Source organism: Sylvia atricapilla, chromosome 1 (genome assembly GCF_009819655.1).
Source record: "Sylvia atricapilla isolate bSylAtr1 chromosome 1, bSylAtr1.pri, whole genome shotgun sequence".
NCBI classification, from domain to species: Eukaryota; Metazoa; Chordata; class Aves; order Passeriformes; family Sylviidae; genus Sylvia; species Sylvia atricapilla.
Window position 1 is genome coordinate 61,598,162 of NC_089140.1, and position 16,402 is coordinate 61,614,563.

Here is a 16,402-nt window from a genome sequence, read left to right on the forward strand (position 1 = left end):
AGATGGCCCGTGTAATTTGTTTGCCCTGAAGAATATTTTGTGAGTGCCAGTGAGATGTGGAAATATTTGTGAGTCTGAGACTGCTTTCCAAAGGCTTCTTCTTTAGAAATAGGAGGAGCCTCCCTCTGTAATTCTCTAGTTGTGATTTTAAAAGTAATCACAGATAAAAATAAGTTGACTGCTTTATTGCTGAACAATCTGTGACTAAGTGAATATGCTGTAATAGCTCTTTTCAAAAATAAAAGAGCCTCTGCAATTCTTCATTGAAGATGCCAAAATTGGAGGTCTCATTATACATTCCTTGTTTTTCAACATTCTTTCTCTTTTTCTTTTTTACCATGATTTATCTTCAGTGTACTCCTTGATGAGTACAGGATACACAGCCCAGAAATGCTTTACACTTCTTGACAGCAGCACCCTAGACACCACTCTGTGATTTTGAATCTATATCTGATTCAGTTTTGGGGCAGGAAATGATTCTTAGTTTGGTGGGCTGGGGCAACTTCTGTTTGAAGGAAGAAAGTAAAATGCAGCCAGTACTCTTCAATCAAACCAAATGAAGGGAACAGGAGCCTTTGCTCCTCTCTACCCACTTGAACTGGCAGCCTCTCAAAACTTACTTCCTCTGCTGGTCACATGGGCAACAGAGAGCAGAAATTGTTTCCAAGAGCATAAATTGGGGTGCTGTCTGATTTGATCATGTGTGCAACGAGAAAAAGAGAGGTTACAGAGACCATGGCTTTGGGTAAGCCTCGAACCATCACTTTGTGTGCCAACAGCAACGCTGGGAGTTGAAGTGTGATTGTGCAGTGTATACAGATACAGCCTGTGTATATTCAGCAGGTATAGCCACCTGCATGTGTAAAATTACTTCAGAGCTGGGAACTTGAGTGCTAAATGTGCCTCTCTGATCTGTAGAAAGATAAGCACATGGAAGGAGTTGTGTGGGCCTTAAAACATGACGGGGGCTAAGTGCACGTGGGGGACTTGAAAGCCTTGGCAGCGTGCTTGTTTTGACAGCCAGCAACTACTTCCTCTCTTGGTAATGTAACAGAGGAACTTAAAGGAGGCCAAAAGAGAGTGACAATATTAGTTGGAAGAGAAACTGTGCTTTTCTTGGCTCCTCTTGGTGCGGTAATGCAATTAAAATGTGGTGGTGCTGCATTGGGAATTGCTAATCATTTTAACTCTTTAAATGCAGAGGATGAAATGCTAGCTTTAAGGATCTTGCATGGAAGTGCAAAGATATCTGCACATTCCCCTCAGAAGCCTTTGCCCGTAATCCATTTTTTCAGTGTGCCCTTGCCTTCAGGTGATACAGCAAAATATTGCAGTGTCACTGAATCATTTACCCACTTGGCCAGGGTGTCCTTGGAGGCTTCTGCCAGCAGGTGAGGGACCAAGGTGGAGTTGGGAGGTGAAGTTGCTCAGCAGTAGGGGAACAGATGCTGAACAACAGAGTCCAGCAGTGCCCTAAATCTGGGGGAGCTCAGATGAGGAGGTATTGGTGGTTCTCTCAGGACACTGGAATCCACTCTGGTTTCTCAAGCTTAGCAGTGGGCTGAGAACTGGTTTCTAAATTGAGTTCTAACTTTTTTTTGCCCATGTCTTTCAGTCTTCCCCCTTCCTTCTCCAAGTAGTAGTAGTAGTAGTGATAATACTAATACTAGTAATAGTAGTAATAATAATTAAAATAAATGTCTTTTTTTTTTTTTTAATAACACTTTGTTTTAGTAGTACTGTAGGGAAGTCCAGATTGCATAATGGGTGGCAAGATATCTCTTCCAGAAATAAAGCTGTTTATGAACTGAAAGTAAGGCCAAGCATATAAAACAAGAAAGTTTCTCAGATTTCCTGTTATTTGAAAAGTTACCAAACACCATACTTAATTATATGGAACAAAGTGAGATTTTAGAGTAAGTGCCAAGTGTTAGCAGAGAGCCATCAGCCTAGTTAATGTCCCTCCCAAGTCATATTAGTATAAGGATAGATTGTGGCACAGTCTTCATAAAAGTTAGCTGCTAGAATTAATATTTTCCATGTACCTCCTCACTAATTTAAATTGCAAGTATTACCGTACAGGCTTCATTGCTAATATTTCATGTGAACTTCTTTCTTAGACTGCAACAAGTTTTAAAATGTACATTGAGAACTGGAATATTCAGACAGCTGCCTGGCTGAAACGGTAAGAGTAATTAAACAGTTACATGCTTGTGAGATCCACAAGCTCTCCATGGCCTGGAAAAGACTATGACTGGTGGCTCTGATAAATGTATAGCCTCTTGTCCTTCCTTTATTTCCTGTGTCTTTGATAGTTGGTGCAATACAAGGGTATTTGGTGCTGTAAAGTTTTATTGCTGCAAGTATAAAATGCTCCTATTTTATATACGAGCAGCAAAGTCATAAACGAGCTGTTCAAAACTTCCATAATAGAAAGCAATAGCATTTTGTTGCTTCCCTCCATTATCTTTCCTGTACTGTTTTGCTCTGCTATGTTATGTTTTCCACGCAGAGGTGAGTCTTGCTGTGTCATTGGGATCCAGAAATTCGGTGAGAAGTAAGGTCAAAATCTTCAGAGCCCCAGTGTACTCTGGTTTGGAGTTACCCTAAGATGCTTGTCAGGGAGTCCTTGTTTAGGATATGGAGAAGAGACTTATAGCACTGAGATGATCTGATTTTAACCTGTGACTGTTAAGGCACATATGATAAATACTATCCTAAGTCTAAATTCTATAGATTGGGCTGTGTCTCATTACTCATTTCACTTTCTGGTGTGATTAAAGCTCGGCGTACAGTCAACATAGTGTCTGAAATGCAGGCACAGATTTATTGTAGTTATTGTAACTAAAATGATGGTAAAGCTATGCATCTTAAAAGTCAATGTCTACTATTTTTCATTATTCAAAAGATTCCTTTTCCTAAATGTTCCTTTATTTATTATCTTGACTAATTTCTGTGGAGCACAGTATTTGATTGAAACTTCAGATAGCCAAATAGGCTGGGTGTTGTTTTCTGGAACTGTTATCCTTGCATCTTGGGAGTAAGATTTTTGCTGCTAAAGTTAGCTGGAATCCCCTGTTTTGCAATAGTTTACGGCACTCCCTGTTGTTCCCAGCATCTGCCAGATAACTGTGCCTAAAAATATCTCTCTTCACTAGAGTGAAGGGTGGGGTCACATCTCTTTGTCTTTCAACTTGCTCTTGATCTGTCATCAGAGTTTGGAAGGGTAATGTATGATTCCAAACAGAGATGTAAAGGTGAACAAAGTCTTGCCTGCCCTGTATTCCATTATTGATTTAAATGCTTTGAGCACCAGAAATATTTGTTGTACAGGCACTCTTTGGAAACTTCTTTGCATATAAGCATGCTTCCTCATTCCATCTAAACTTCCATTTAAATGAAGGGAGAGTGCCTCATGCCCTAGTCTGTGACTGAACCATGATAAGACTGCTAAGAAAACAGAGGTAGTAGACCTTAGAAGGATTTCAAGTGCAGTGGCCATTGTTCAACCTCTTCTGTTTTGTTTTCATTTTTGCAGTGTCTGCTATGACAGAGCTCCCTGGTACCCTACGGCTTTAACATTTATCCTGTCGGCCCTGTGGCATGGTATCTATCCTGGATATTATTTTACGTTTCTTACTGGAATCCTTATCACACTCGCAGCCAGAGCAGTATGTACCTTTCATTGTTCTCTTCTAAGGCCCATGCTAGACACCACCCAGCTGTCAGCTGCACCCTCACATGGTCCAGCAGCTTGTCCCTGCTGTGAGCCCTCTTTCATGCCTTTGCAGGCTTGATGTTCGCTGAAACTCTGTTCTGCATTGATGCTAATTGCAAAGTACCCATCAGTTATAACCAGCACCAATTCTGGACGTGATGCACTGCTGTCCCTGGCTGCCACAGGAAATGTTGCTTGATGATGTACGGTTAGGGGTGCCACCAGCTGTGTCCATGCAGTCAAATTAACTTGGGATTCAAGGTGGTGTTGGATTCCAGGCTTCTGCTGCGTCATGTTGCCTGTATGCTGGCTTGTAATTTACTGTGGGCCCAGTCTGGCAAAAGAAGCTGCCATGGGTTGAGCATTAGCTCAAACTTGAACAATTTCTGTGTATGCAATTGCAGTAAAATGGTCTCTGTGGTTTTGGGCCTTATATTGTGTAGAGTTACCAAAGACAGAACAGGGTTCATGTCTCACTGTTGTTAGATTTATCACTGCTGATCTTTCAGGTTGAACCAGCCACTTGTGCAGGGCTGGGAGGCACCACTGTTGTTTTTTGGAGTTTGATTATGGGTAAATAACTAGGTTAATCTGAAAGGAGAATTAACTAGTGACCAACATTACCCACTATCGCTAGAGCAGGTTGCTGAACATGTGCTTTGCCTCCCATTTATGAGGATTTCACAGATGTGAAACTAACTTAAAATCTCTAGGGAATGGCACACACTTGTAGGTATAAGCCCTTACTTGTTTATTTAAAGTAACTTTGATTTACTATTGATAACCAGTAAGGAATGAAAACCAGGAGGGAGGAACAGCTTCCCTCCCAAAAAATATTTTTCCAGACACCCAGATTGAGAGTGTCTGCACCTGTGGTTATGACACAGTAAGCTGAGAGCCACTTCTCTGTTTGCCACTGGTTGACTGTGAGATCTCGAATATGCCAGTCTGTGCATAATACAGTGCACGTCTGTATTCCTGCTCCCAGTGCTTTATAACTGGTGTATAAACCTTCCTGTGATACTAATGATGGTGGTCAGCAGCCACATGTGTGTCCATGTGACTTTGGCTAAGAAATGAATTTATATAATTTTCTGCTTACTTCTCCCTGACCTGCAGATAAGAAACAACTGCAGACATTACTTCCTCTCGTCAGTGCCTCTTAAGATAGCCTACGACGTTGTTACCTGGGCGGTCACTCAGCTGGCTGTGTGCTACACTGTGGCACCATTCGTTATGCTGGCCGTGGAGCCCACCATAAAGTTTTACAAGTAAGTCCTCTCCCCTTGACTTTATTCTCCAGGGTGGCGCAGAGTTTTGTTAAATAACCCAAACCATGCTGAAAGGCAGTTAGCATTCCAAATTCAAATTGGAAAGGAGCTCAGACAGGATGCTTGCTAAAGTATAAGAGGTGACTTTCACACTCCTGTAATTTAATGAGATTATAAAAATGCCAAGGCATCTTCTCATTCTGTGCCCTTACCTGGCATTTCATATACTTGGTTTCCATTTGCAAAATAGTTGGATCTCAACCATTAGCAGTAGCCAAGGCTGAAGAGGTTAGGAATAATGTGAGTGAGCAGTAGGAAGGAGGTGCTGAGCAAAGACCAGGCTTCCTGCTGCTGAATGCCTCTAAGAGGTGGTGTGATGGATCAGCAGGAGATATGGAGGGCATGGCTCCTTGAAATGAGTATCCTTTTTGTTACGAAAGCATGCTTCTTTTCTTACAAAGTGAGTACTTCTCCAGGCTCCTTAAAAATAAGAAAACAGTGGTTTGCAGAGGTACATTGAATGCGCTCTAATAAAACCAAGTTTAAATAGAGAAATTGAGAAAATAATTAGAAAAGAGAGAGGGGCTACATGGCTTTACTCTTCTCTTATTTTACTGTCAATACAGAGTAACAGCTTTTGGTTTGGAACAAGAACAATTCCATCCTCCAAAATAAAAGACACGAAACTGGTGTTGAGATAGCTGCTGTCTGTTTGCAGGAGGTTGAATTTTGACATTTTCTATTCCTGTTTCTTGAAACATTTGATTTCAACACAGGAAATTTACCATGGAATAAAAATTACTCCAAATTTTTCTTAGCTTCATTTCTTAACAATATTTCCCTGGTGACTTTTGCCCTGGTTAACTTACAGTTTACACTTGAATTTAGAGAATCGTAAGCAAGGAAATGTTATGCTTTTGGATGAGAGCATGAATTTTTGGAGCACTTCACACCACAAGCAGCAGTCTTAAGCACCTTACAAGGATATTAGAAACTATGGATAAATGAAACCACGGAAATGTCCATTGCTATGTTTAACAGCTGGACCATATTGGTCCCAAACATCATCTTCCACAATCTTCCAGAAACCTCATCTATTTGGTTTAAGTATTTTTTATTTCTCTTTGAGCTTATATATACTGAATTATTTGAAATAAAAATATTTGATGTTTAGAAACATACCAAATACAGATATCTCTGAGCAGTTACCTTCAAAATGCAGGCCTTCTGTAAATGTCATTACCCAACCTTCTCCAGTTAAAAGCTGAATTTTTTGATTTATTTCAAATCTCAGCACTTTGATTTTTTTCTTTCTGTCACTTTTTAAAATTTTTTTGAAGCATGAATGATATTTCTTCAGAACTTGGCCTTGTTAATGTTAATACTAACATTAAAAGAGAGATGGTCTGAACAAGTCTGAGGTTGAATCACAAGGGTTTATCTGAGCTGTCAGACTAGGGTTTGCTGATGGTTTCCTTGCCACATTATCATCCCAGCAGCATTTTCATCCATGTTAGCAGATAACATATTCCACGACTGTGCAAAATTCACAAAAAAGGGTATATTTTTGTGCTCTCTAAGTCAGGTTCATACATTCTGCATTCATCCCTTAGCACCAAATTCTGCATATTTGGGTTGTAGAATTCATGTTATTCACAACAAAAGTATAATGTTCTTTCTGCTTTTGTTCCCAGGTCTGTGTATTTTCACATGCACATTCTAAGCATCCTGGTGTTGCTCCTGTTACCAATCAGACCTCAAACTCACTCTGTAAGAAGGGCTCAGAATCAGGCCACGCTGAACTCTATTAAAAGCAAAGACAAATGATGCCTCCAAAGAAAACTGCCAGCATTGGGAAATCAAACTGTTGTATTGTAAACAAAAAAGTAAGAAGAAAAACGGGTTGCAGGAGGATCGAAGTACAAGACAAGTAGCATTTCTGTTGGCTATCTTAAAATCTTACTGGAGAGGGCAGAGGAGAGCCTGAATGACTGCATTTCAAATTATTTCTGTTAATGGAGATATTACAGGCAACGTTTACAGGCTCATGGGGCATTTCATTTTTATAATAAATATTTTTATGAAGTGTTTTTATATATTTAAAATTTTTCACAGAGAGGCATTTTTTCTCTTTTACAGAAATATACAACTATTAATCAACAAATAATCTTGTGATTAGAGAGAGACACAGAAAGCAGCTAGTAAAGAGTTAGATCAGCTGCCTGATAGCCTGGTGCTGTGGGCAGCTGTCATCTGGGAAACTTTTCATCCCTTGGTTGTGGAGAGAGATGGTGCAAACAGAAGACTACAGGCATGGGGTTGCTCAAGGTGCTGGCACTGACTTGTGCCCCAGCAGAGGGAAGGGGGAGCAAGGCTTTCCCCAGCAAACCCCGGAGGAGGGACTGCAGCCTGAGCTGGGCAGCACAGGTACTTCACATCCTCCAGTGTGACACCTGCTGGTGATGAGGGCAAGACAAGTCCCTTGGGAATCGGTGTCTGGTAGCACTGATAACTGGCTAAGCCAAAACTTAAAGCCAAGTAAAAGAAACACAAAAGACAGAAGGGGGAACTCAAATCTAAAAGAGGGGACAACCAGCCTGCGGTTTGTAGAGTTGTGCTTCTCCAATGATGCAGCTGGTACTCATTGCTACATCAGCCTTACTTGTTAGTCTTAGTGATGCAGCACTTCCTTTTTGGTATCAAAATGAGCGAGGAGCCATTAAGGGTTAGTGTTTTAGAACTTGCAGTTATGGGTTGAATCTGAAAAAGCTCTGTAGTGGATGGGACTACGCTGTTCTACTCAAAAACCAGTTTTGTTCTACTCAAAAACATCCTTTCTTATGGAGGGGTTACATTCCAGCAGATAACACTAATAGGAAACCTGAACAGTGATTATCACAGTCATAATAAATCATTCTCTACAAAATATTGTGATGTGATATGATCACCACAAGAGTCAAGACTGAGTCCTTGTGTGATCTTAACATCTGACTTAACTGTTGATGCAAGTTTCCCTGCTTGCAAAGTCCTTGACTTACAGGGATGTTTTGAGGCTTGATTCCTAAGTGCTTGTTGTGCATTGAGATAACCTGCTGCAAAATGCTGTGTCAGGTTTGGTTTTTTTTTAAATCCACTTAACCCAGTAAAATAGACTGGTACCACACATCAAAACCAACTGAAACATTTTTTAAAATGTTTTCCAGGAATATTTTTTTCAGGATTTTGTAGAAGCAGTTCCCTTGTTAAAATATTGGTATTACTTTATCGACATTTAACTAATGTGTGATTGAGGAAAGAATCTGCTGTTTACAGCATTCTGGTTTTTGTGTCAGGTTAAAATTTTGCAGAGTCTTAATGTTTTGAGAAGAAACAAACCAGTGAAACCAACACAAGTTCCAAAAAAAGTGATTTTTTTTTCTCTGATGGGAATTTTTTGTCCTGTGACCACATTATGATTTAGGGCATAGTTCATGGAAGAGTTTACTTGCTAATTTATTTTAAAGGGCAAGATGGGATTAAAAGATTGATCTGAATAAAGAATTTGCTTTGTGTCACTGCCTGGCATTATTGATCTCTAACGCCTAATGTGAAAATGGGTGAGTGGGTGAGTGAAATCATGCTTGTGAGGGAAGATGTTCAGGTCTGCTGGATTTTACACAGCAGCTGAGCTTTCCATCCTGCTCCTGCTGAAACAGAGACAAGGTGACCCCTCTCTGTTTATGTGGAAGCTTTGCCCTTAATTTGCCCAGTCTTTTTTTGTCCTTTTGTGTGTGTTCTCCTTGTAGCACCAGCCTCAGTAGTGTCTTGGGCATCTAATGTCTCCCTTAAGGTCTGATTGCGTTTCCTCTTGGAGGGAATCAGGGCACTTCCTCAGAAAGGGATGAGGAGTTGTGCTGCTGGCCCTGGAATCCTGTGGGCTGAAGCCAGTCTGCAGTTGCCTCCCAGAAACTAAAGAATCTGCATGAGCTCTGGCAGAGCCAGCAAAATTCTGGGCTTTGGCGAGACTGTGGAAGGCAAATGTTCCCAGCATGTTGGCCTTAGCACCTGCTTTGGAAAATAAGTGCTCTCAAAGAGGCTTGTGGGTCTGTACCTGCTGCTCTGTGCCCCGAGATGTGGCTGCACATCTCGTGCTCTGTTCTGCAGTTCTTCCTGAGCTGTGTACATTCAAGAGAGGCCACGTATGATCAGTGGGATTTCATTCCTAGCATTTCCCCAAGTGAAACTTGCTTGTATGTAATGCCATTGACTTACGTTGTAGTTTTGACTCCTATAATGTGATGAATTAGTCTGGGCTAGTGAGCAAACTGTTACTCTCCTGTCATGTTGCCTTCTCAGGATGAAGCTCTCCCTGAAAATGGGCACCCTGGGAATCAAAGAGAACCAGTCATACAGATTTAATGTGCTATATGTTACATGAGCCAAAATTGAAACTGGCTATTTCAAACGTGGCATTTGCAGGGAAACTTGGGTGGTCGAATTAGTCTTAAAGCTTGGTGGAAAAGAAAAGAAATTACCTAAATTATCTTTGCTGTGCTATGTTACTGTGGACTAGGCAGCACAGCTAGCCAAATGTGGCAGTCCTGCAAAGCTTACACTGAGTGGATATATATGGCTGTAAAATATCCATTTGGAAAAAAAAAAGGCCATTAGCTTTGATGTTACCTTGATTGATCTGTTGTACTGAGCCTCCCTTTCCTTTCCTTATTCTCAGGGGGATGATATTTTGTTTTATAGAAAGACTACAAACAGCCACTACTATTTAGACTCATGCTAGTAATGTGCATCTACATACTTGAGTGTGTAACTCTAAGAGCCAAAGTAGAGATTCAGGTTGGAAAAGGATGATGTCAGGAACTTGAATTCTGGTAATTCTAATTCTAGTGTAATTTGAGAGTGCACTTCAGTGATTAAAATACGTGATGGTGATTACCAACATGTTATTAGTTTCTAATCCCTCTCTGGGTTCTTAGTGCTGCAAAAAAACTCATGAGCATCTAGAGAGACTCTGAAGAGAACAAAAATCCTGATGGCTTGTAAGAAAGAAGTACAGGACTATCACACAGAAATGAGAAAGGTAAATTGTACTGGATGGACAAAGGTTGATTTTAAATATCACAATACCAAAAAGACACCACCACCATTACCCCCTTGGACTGAAGGCATATTCTAACAGCTGTTTTTCAGCATATTTTGATTTTTCTTAACTAGAAGTTGAGATGCACTTGGAAGAGAAAACTGAATGAAGAGTAAAACTTAATTTCAACTTAACTTGGGTCTGGTATTTAAAGAAGCAACAGCTCAGCAGTTTCTTCAGTGAACTGAATGCACAATGTACACTTTTACTGTCCTGTAAGCTGTTCCCTGCCCTAAGTACATTACTGCATGTCCCCTTGGAGCTTGCCAAGCAATGGAGGCAGCGCAGAAGTGGGATACAAGGTGGGCAGATCTTTTTTTCTCCCTGTTTGGCTGCTGTGTTTTGTGTGCATACATTGCACATATCTAGGATTTTTGTATCACTTAAAATGAAGTAGGTGGGTGGGAAAGCTGTAGATTTTTACTCTATTGGTAGGTGTTTGCATAAAGCTGCACTTACCTCTCCACATATGTAAAGCAGGCTCAGCGAAACTGATCTGGGGTCTTCCGTAGAAATACTGGTGGAAATCCCAACACCCAAGGAAGTTTAGGGGCAAAATTCCTATCAGTGAGGTTAGTGACTCACGTTTAAACCCTTTGTCTTCTTATCCCTGGTCTGAGGACTGCAGAAGTAAATAAAAACTTGTCTTTAACATTTAAGGGTAGAATCCCCACCTGCTGAGGACAGAGGAAGAGCATGTGTGTGTCCTCATCCTTGCTCAAGACCAAGTGACATGCACGGTTGCATATGGAGATATCGGCTACCCTTTGAGGTGCTGTTCTCTTTCCTTGTGTCACTGAACGGATGCCGTTCAGCTCTCAGGGGCTAGAGGCATTCCACAGCCATACAGAGAGGGAAGCCTTGCCTGACATCTCAGCAGGAGCGCGAATGCACAGTGTGCGCTTTAGAAACCTCTCCTTTTGTGCGCCGTCAGCCTGCTGCTCGCTTTCTTCCCGGGGATGACAGTAATGATATGCATGAAGGGTTTGGGTTTGTGCTGGTGAGATTTGAAGGCAGCGCGTTTACTCAGATACATTTACGAGTGGTGCCCTCTGTGGGTGAGCACTCGAGAGAAGATTCTCCTCCTTTGCCTTTCGCAAGGTTTGGCAGCAGCCCAGACACCCAAAGTGCCAGGCGGGTTTCTAGTCTGTGGTAACACAGGTGTTTTGAAAACCTTACATAAACTGGGGGGAAAACCCTGATATTGCAGGAGGAAATGCTGCTTTGTCCATAGAAGAAATGATGTTTGTATGCCTTAAGAACTTGTGGTATGCTTTCATTCTTCTGAGTCAAATACGGTCTTTAGAAAGGGTGCACAGGATGGGGAAATATCAGGTCTGAGAAGTGCCCTGGGAGTGCACTTGGGACTCGATTTATTGTCCATCCATAGAACAGCTCTGAAAGTGCTAAAGACTGTTCTACTGGAGCATGGCTCCCTGTGCACCCAGATGAGGGGCTGTGCAGCTGGTTCAGAAGCCCTGGCATCAATGGCAGGCGGCTGATCCAGGAGCATGCCATGCTCACAGTCAGTTTTCCTGATCCTACTGTCAGATGCTGTACAGGTAAATACTGTCCCCACCAGCACTTGAAAAAAGTGTGGCCATCGAGGCCAAACGAGTCATGGTGGGACAGATGATGAGAAATGCTACTACAGCCCAGACATGCTATGCAACCCTTGCCTTGTCCAGAGATGGAAACCCCTCTTCATCAGAAGCATCTTCAGACAGTGACATTGTCACTGCTCTGAAACAAATTAGTTTCTCTTTTTTCATTTTTATTCCTGCCTTGATGGCTTCTATATTACTGCACTTTAGCTTTTCTGCTTTGATTTTTAATTTGTGTTTGAGAAAGATGGCGTTTTGTGGCCATTTCATATCTGATCAGGCTGATACACTACTAAGGGCAACCTTAAAAGAAGTAACATGAGTACTGCAAGAGATAATGTGAACACCTTCCAATTGATTTACTTGTCTGTTACTCTGATGTGTTTTTTCTTTTTTCCCCAAGTACCCTAAACAACACCTTCCACTGTGGAGCAGATGGTGCGGTTTCCCTTGGAGGTGTCTTGGGAACCAGCTTGGACAAAACCCTTCCATTTCTGACACCCAGAAGCCCCCTGGCTGGCCTGGTGTGTGGCTGCCTAGGAGACTCTGGGATGCTGGGGGTGCCATGTACTTCTTCCTTGTCTCCACTCTGGGAAGATGTGTGTGATCCACAGCATGTGTGAGAGAGAATTCTTGCAACTGCAGCCTTTGGCGTGTAAACCAGGGTGCAGGGCCCCTCGGGTGTGTGAAAAAAGGGGCAATCCTCAAACAAATAATTGCATAGGTGGAAACTAGAGGCACAGAGAGGTTGTAACAATCGACTGTGAGCAGGCAGCTCATTCCACAAAAAGGAGCAAAAAGAAGTTTTCACAGTGCCAGCCTATGGCTTCATGTGTCTGCTGTCAGGGAAGGTGGCAAAGTTTGTCTGCTGCTTTGGAGGGCTCCGTGTTGGACCCAGCACCCACAGGGCTGGACAAAGCCCCCATGCTTGAATGATTGCCACAGCCTAGCTGAAGGACCTGGGTGTTACTGAGGGAAGGACTGCAGCCCCATGAGCTGCCCTGCTTTCAAGGTGTGTGTCTGTGCCTGTTTGCCGGTTCTGGACCTTTCAGGTCCTGGCCTGGACTCTCCCATGTTCCTTTCACTCCAATGAAATCAAAACATGTTCTTGAAATATGAAATGTCATCAAGAATCCTTAGTGTCTTTATATTCGCCTTCTGATCTTTGTGCCTTTGAAGCCTGTGCATCCAGGCTGTTCCCAGCTGCCAAGGCCAGAGCGGCATTTGGAAAGCACAGCTGTCAATAAAACCATTGCCACGCTGCACCCAGGCCCCTGGTGTGCTTTGCAAATGATGTAAAGCCACGGTGACGGGCACAGGAGCTCTCCTCTCTCCTTCCTGCCCAGAGTTTCAGCTGGCAGGAGTGGCAGCGGCAGAAGTGCCCAGAGGATGGGAAATGGCATTATTGGCGGCTTTCAGAGAGCTGGCTTGTGTGCAGCGGGTTTGTTTGCAGCCAGTGCGTGGTCCCGGCGGCACGATATGGGCCTCCCTCAATTAGACTTCTTGACTGATGGCCAGTTTAATGAGCCCATGTACAGAGGGTCATTCAACATGGCAATTATACCTATAAATCTATTTGCAGCAGGGCTCGAATAACCTTTTGCACACAGTTCTCCATAAAATGACTGTCTGATTAATTAACATTAATTTATCCACTGTGTGTAACCAGATGCAGTCTGTATGAAAGCCTCTGCTCTGATGTGCAGGGCGCCGTGTGAACTGGGAGGATTTGGGGATGGGAATGGCTCTGATGTTGTTTAAAGTCTCTCTTTTAGATTTTTTTCTCCCCCTTCTTTCTTCCTCTCTCCCTCTCTCCCTGGTCCCAGTTGATTAACATTCCAGGGCAGCATCATATAACAGGGGGCAAAATTCAATTAATTGAATATGAAATATTTATAACCCTACTCTATGTGTCTATCAGAGAAGGGTCCTTAATAGATCTTCTCATTAGCATGGACTGGTGACTCACTTCTCTGCTTTCACAGTCATTTGGAATTAAAATCCAATTAATCTAATGTCCCTGTGAATATTATTAAACTATTTGAAAAACTGCATAGAAGAGATATGAGGCAGGGGGTGAGGGGCTAAGAGAAGAAGAGGGAATATGTCTTGAGCTCATGAAGATTCATTTCTTCTCTGTTAAACACGTAGTCTGGAAAGACTAATTCCCTGTTTTCTGGAAAGTGGATAGCTAATTCTTAATATCAAAAGCCCGAGAATAGAAAAATATCTTGCTTTCTACAAGCAGAACTGTGTCGTCTTTGAACAGGCAAAAATATATCCTTATATCCTCCTGCCTTTCAGGTTGCTCCATTTCTCGGGTGCCTGAAGCAGTGGACAGATTTGCTCAAGGTATTTAGACACCACAAGATAATTTTGGGGCTTGTGCCCAGCCCTTCAGCAGTGCTCAGCTGTGGAGCTGGCTGTGGCCAGAGACCCCAGCCACCTGCCCTGAGGAGTGGGAGGGCACTGTGTGTCCTTCCCGACCCTGGGAGAGAATTTTCCTTCCTATGGGATGGGGGTTGTGAGGAGAGGAGGGTGACACCGTTCCATCAGGCAGTGAAAACAGTCAGGGCACGTAGACCCCTGGGCTGCAAGGCACTCCTGGACTGCCTCGTACAGATGTAGCCTAGAGGACTATTTAATTGTTAAATATCTCTCTCTCTTCAGTGGATAGGGCACTGACCTGAAACTCAGTGAGGAGGGATGTTAACTGTGAATTTCACATGCAAACCTTGAGCAGGAGGCAAGTTTCTAAATTGAATATTCCCCTAATGGGAATTACTTGAGGACAAAATCCTTTAATGGCTCAAAGGAATTCAGAGACTGCTGCAAGAAAGTGCAAGTCAGGAGATAAATATTTTTGAGCTGAAAGAATATTCTGGATATCCATATTAAAAAATGTTCCTCCTATATTTTAAAAACAACGAAACAAAGGATCTAGCCACAAAATTCGTTCTGGTTTTGTTTCCTTGCTTTTGGTCATCTAAATGTCATCTGCTCTGGACTTGATGTAGCAAATAAATAATTGGTGAATATATGTGGTTTTAATTTACTGAGGGAAAGTTATACCTAATGTGCCCCTTTGCCCATTGTTGTAAACCTACAGGTCACCTAGGTATGTTTAAATTTCTTAATGTTCTAGTAGTGAAAATCTCATAAGCAGTTTGATATGCTGCTCATCTGCACTGAGGACCTGAGGACAGGCCTGACAGAAACATATTCCCATCCACAGTAAACCTGAGCAAGACACCTCTTAATTCAAGCCACAGCTTTTCAGAAAGCAGAAACCAAGAACTGAAATCCTAACCCTCTTCATGCTGGAGAAACCACAGCGCCTGAAGTGTGGTGGCACCTCACAGGACAAACCCCAAGTGCCCTGAGAGTGGACTGTTGGTCTGCTGAAAGCTGGTACTATGGTACTACCAAAAGCTGCTGGTTGGCCTTTGTGGCATTACATACCTGTTTTGTATGCCTGTCTTTCAATCCTTATTCATTTATTGCTGCTGACTTGCTATGATGGATATAGAGAAGTGACTGAATCTGAACTACAGGCTTAAAATGTTATTATCTCAGGCTCTAATTTGGTTGGTTTTGATATTAGAAGAGATTGATTATGGCAAAACTCTGGAGCACAATCAAATTAAGAGAAGGAACAAGTTTTTCTTTTCTGTAACTCTGCTTTTTCTGCAGCTGGTCAGTGGATGTTGCCCACAGTTTATTCTTATTGCCTCTTCCATCCTAGCTAGAGATAAATGTGGTAGCTCTTCTTAGTGATTTCCCTCTCCCTTTGTCTGTTGTTTATGGTCTCTGTCCTAGCTTAGGCTCCAAGCCCCAGTGGTCAGGGACAAATGGTGTTGATTGCCCCTTTCCCTGGGAGCTTTGCAGCAGGAAAATAGAGAGAAAGGCAACATAAAGTGCACTTGTTCTGTGCTGTGAAGATTGCACTCTCGCTTTGTGCTGGTATAAAATGATTGCTGCTGATGAAGGGCAGTGGAAAAATCAAATCTCTGAGTCTTTTTTCTCAATCTTTTGTGGCTCCCCTGCCCACTTCAGGCGCTGTATTAATCATTATAATTTCTTCCACATTGCCACTTTGTCTGTGAGCTTCCTTTGAGCAGTGTTTCCTGTTTTGTGCTCTCTTCCAGCAGGCTCCAGCTTTTCTGGAAGTGGCTGCCTGAGCTCTTTCCCAGAGGGAGGGTATGCCAGCCAGTGCATCAATCCACTTTTGTTTTCATTATGCCAGCTTCCTGCAAAGTTTTCAAATTAATTTTACTGCCTTCCTCAATTTTAAGGCCTATAAAAAGAACTTGGTTCTGCTTACCTTGGTGAGCTGGGACCTGTTCAGGAATCTGGGGGATGCTTTTGCCTTGGTGCTGGGGGTAGCTGTTTCCCCTGCCTGCATTCAGTGGGTTCCTGGCACTATCAGACTGAAAACATCCGGACCCTTCCTCAGTTTCCATCCTGGGTCAGAGGATGGAGCTATGCCTCGGATGTCACAGCCCTGTCCCACGCTGAGCTGGGTCAGGCAATCCCAGCAGGGCAGTCCCGAGCCTCACACCCATGTCTGCATGCTCAACAGGCTCATTCCAAAAAAGCAAAAAAGCCCAGCTGAAGCTGGTGGGTGGAGGTGAGGCTGAGGTGACAAGTGATTTGATTTTCCTATGCAAAGTTA

The 16,402-nt window shown here is 42.6% G+C and overlaps 1 protein-coding gene across 2 annotated transcripts in view; it reads left to right on the forward strand.

Annotated features, from left to right (window-relative positions):
- Positions 1-8,543, forward strand: part of MBOAT1 (membrane bound O-acyltransferase domain containing 1) — a 56,903-nt gene extending 48,360 nt beyond the window's left edge. Inside the window, exons 10-13 of one of the 2 annotated variants that reach the window (XM_066323960.1) lie at positions 2,121-2,185; positions 3,539-3,671; positions 4,838-4,989; positions 6,684-8,543. In XM_066323960.1, the coding sequence (XP_066180057.1) occupies positions 2,121-2,185; positions 3,539-3,671; positions 4,838-4,989; positions 6,684-6,816 (483 nt within the window). In that variant the 3' untranslated portion in view covers positions 6,817-8,543. Of the gene's footprint in view, positions 1-2,120; positions 2,186-3,538; positions 3,672-4,837; positions 4,990-6,683 lie in introns of those variants that run through there. The other variant, XM_066323969.1, reaches the window with a different exon arrangement.
- The last annotated feature ends 7,859 nt before the right edge of the window (positions 8,544-16,402 follow it).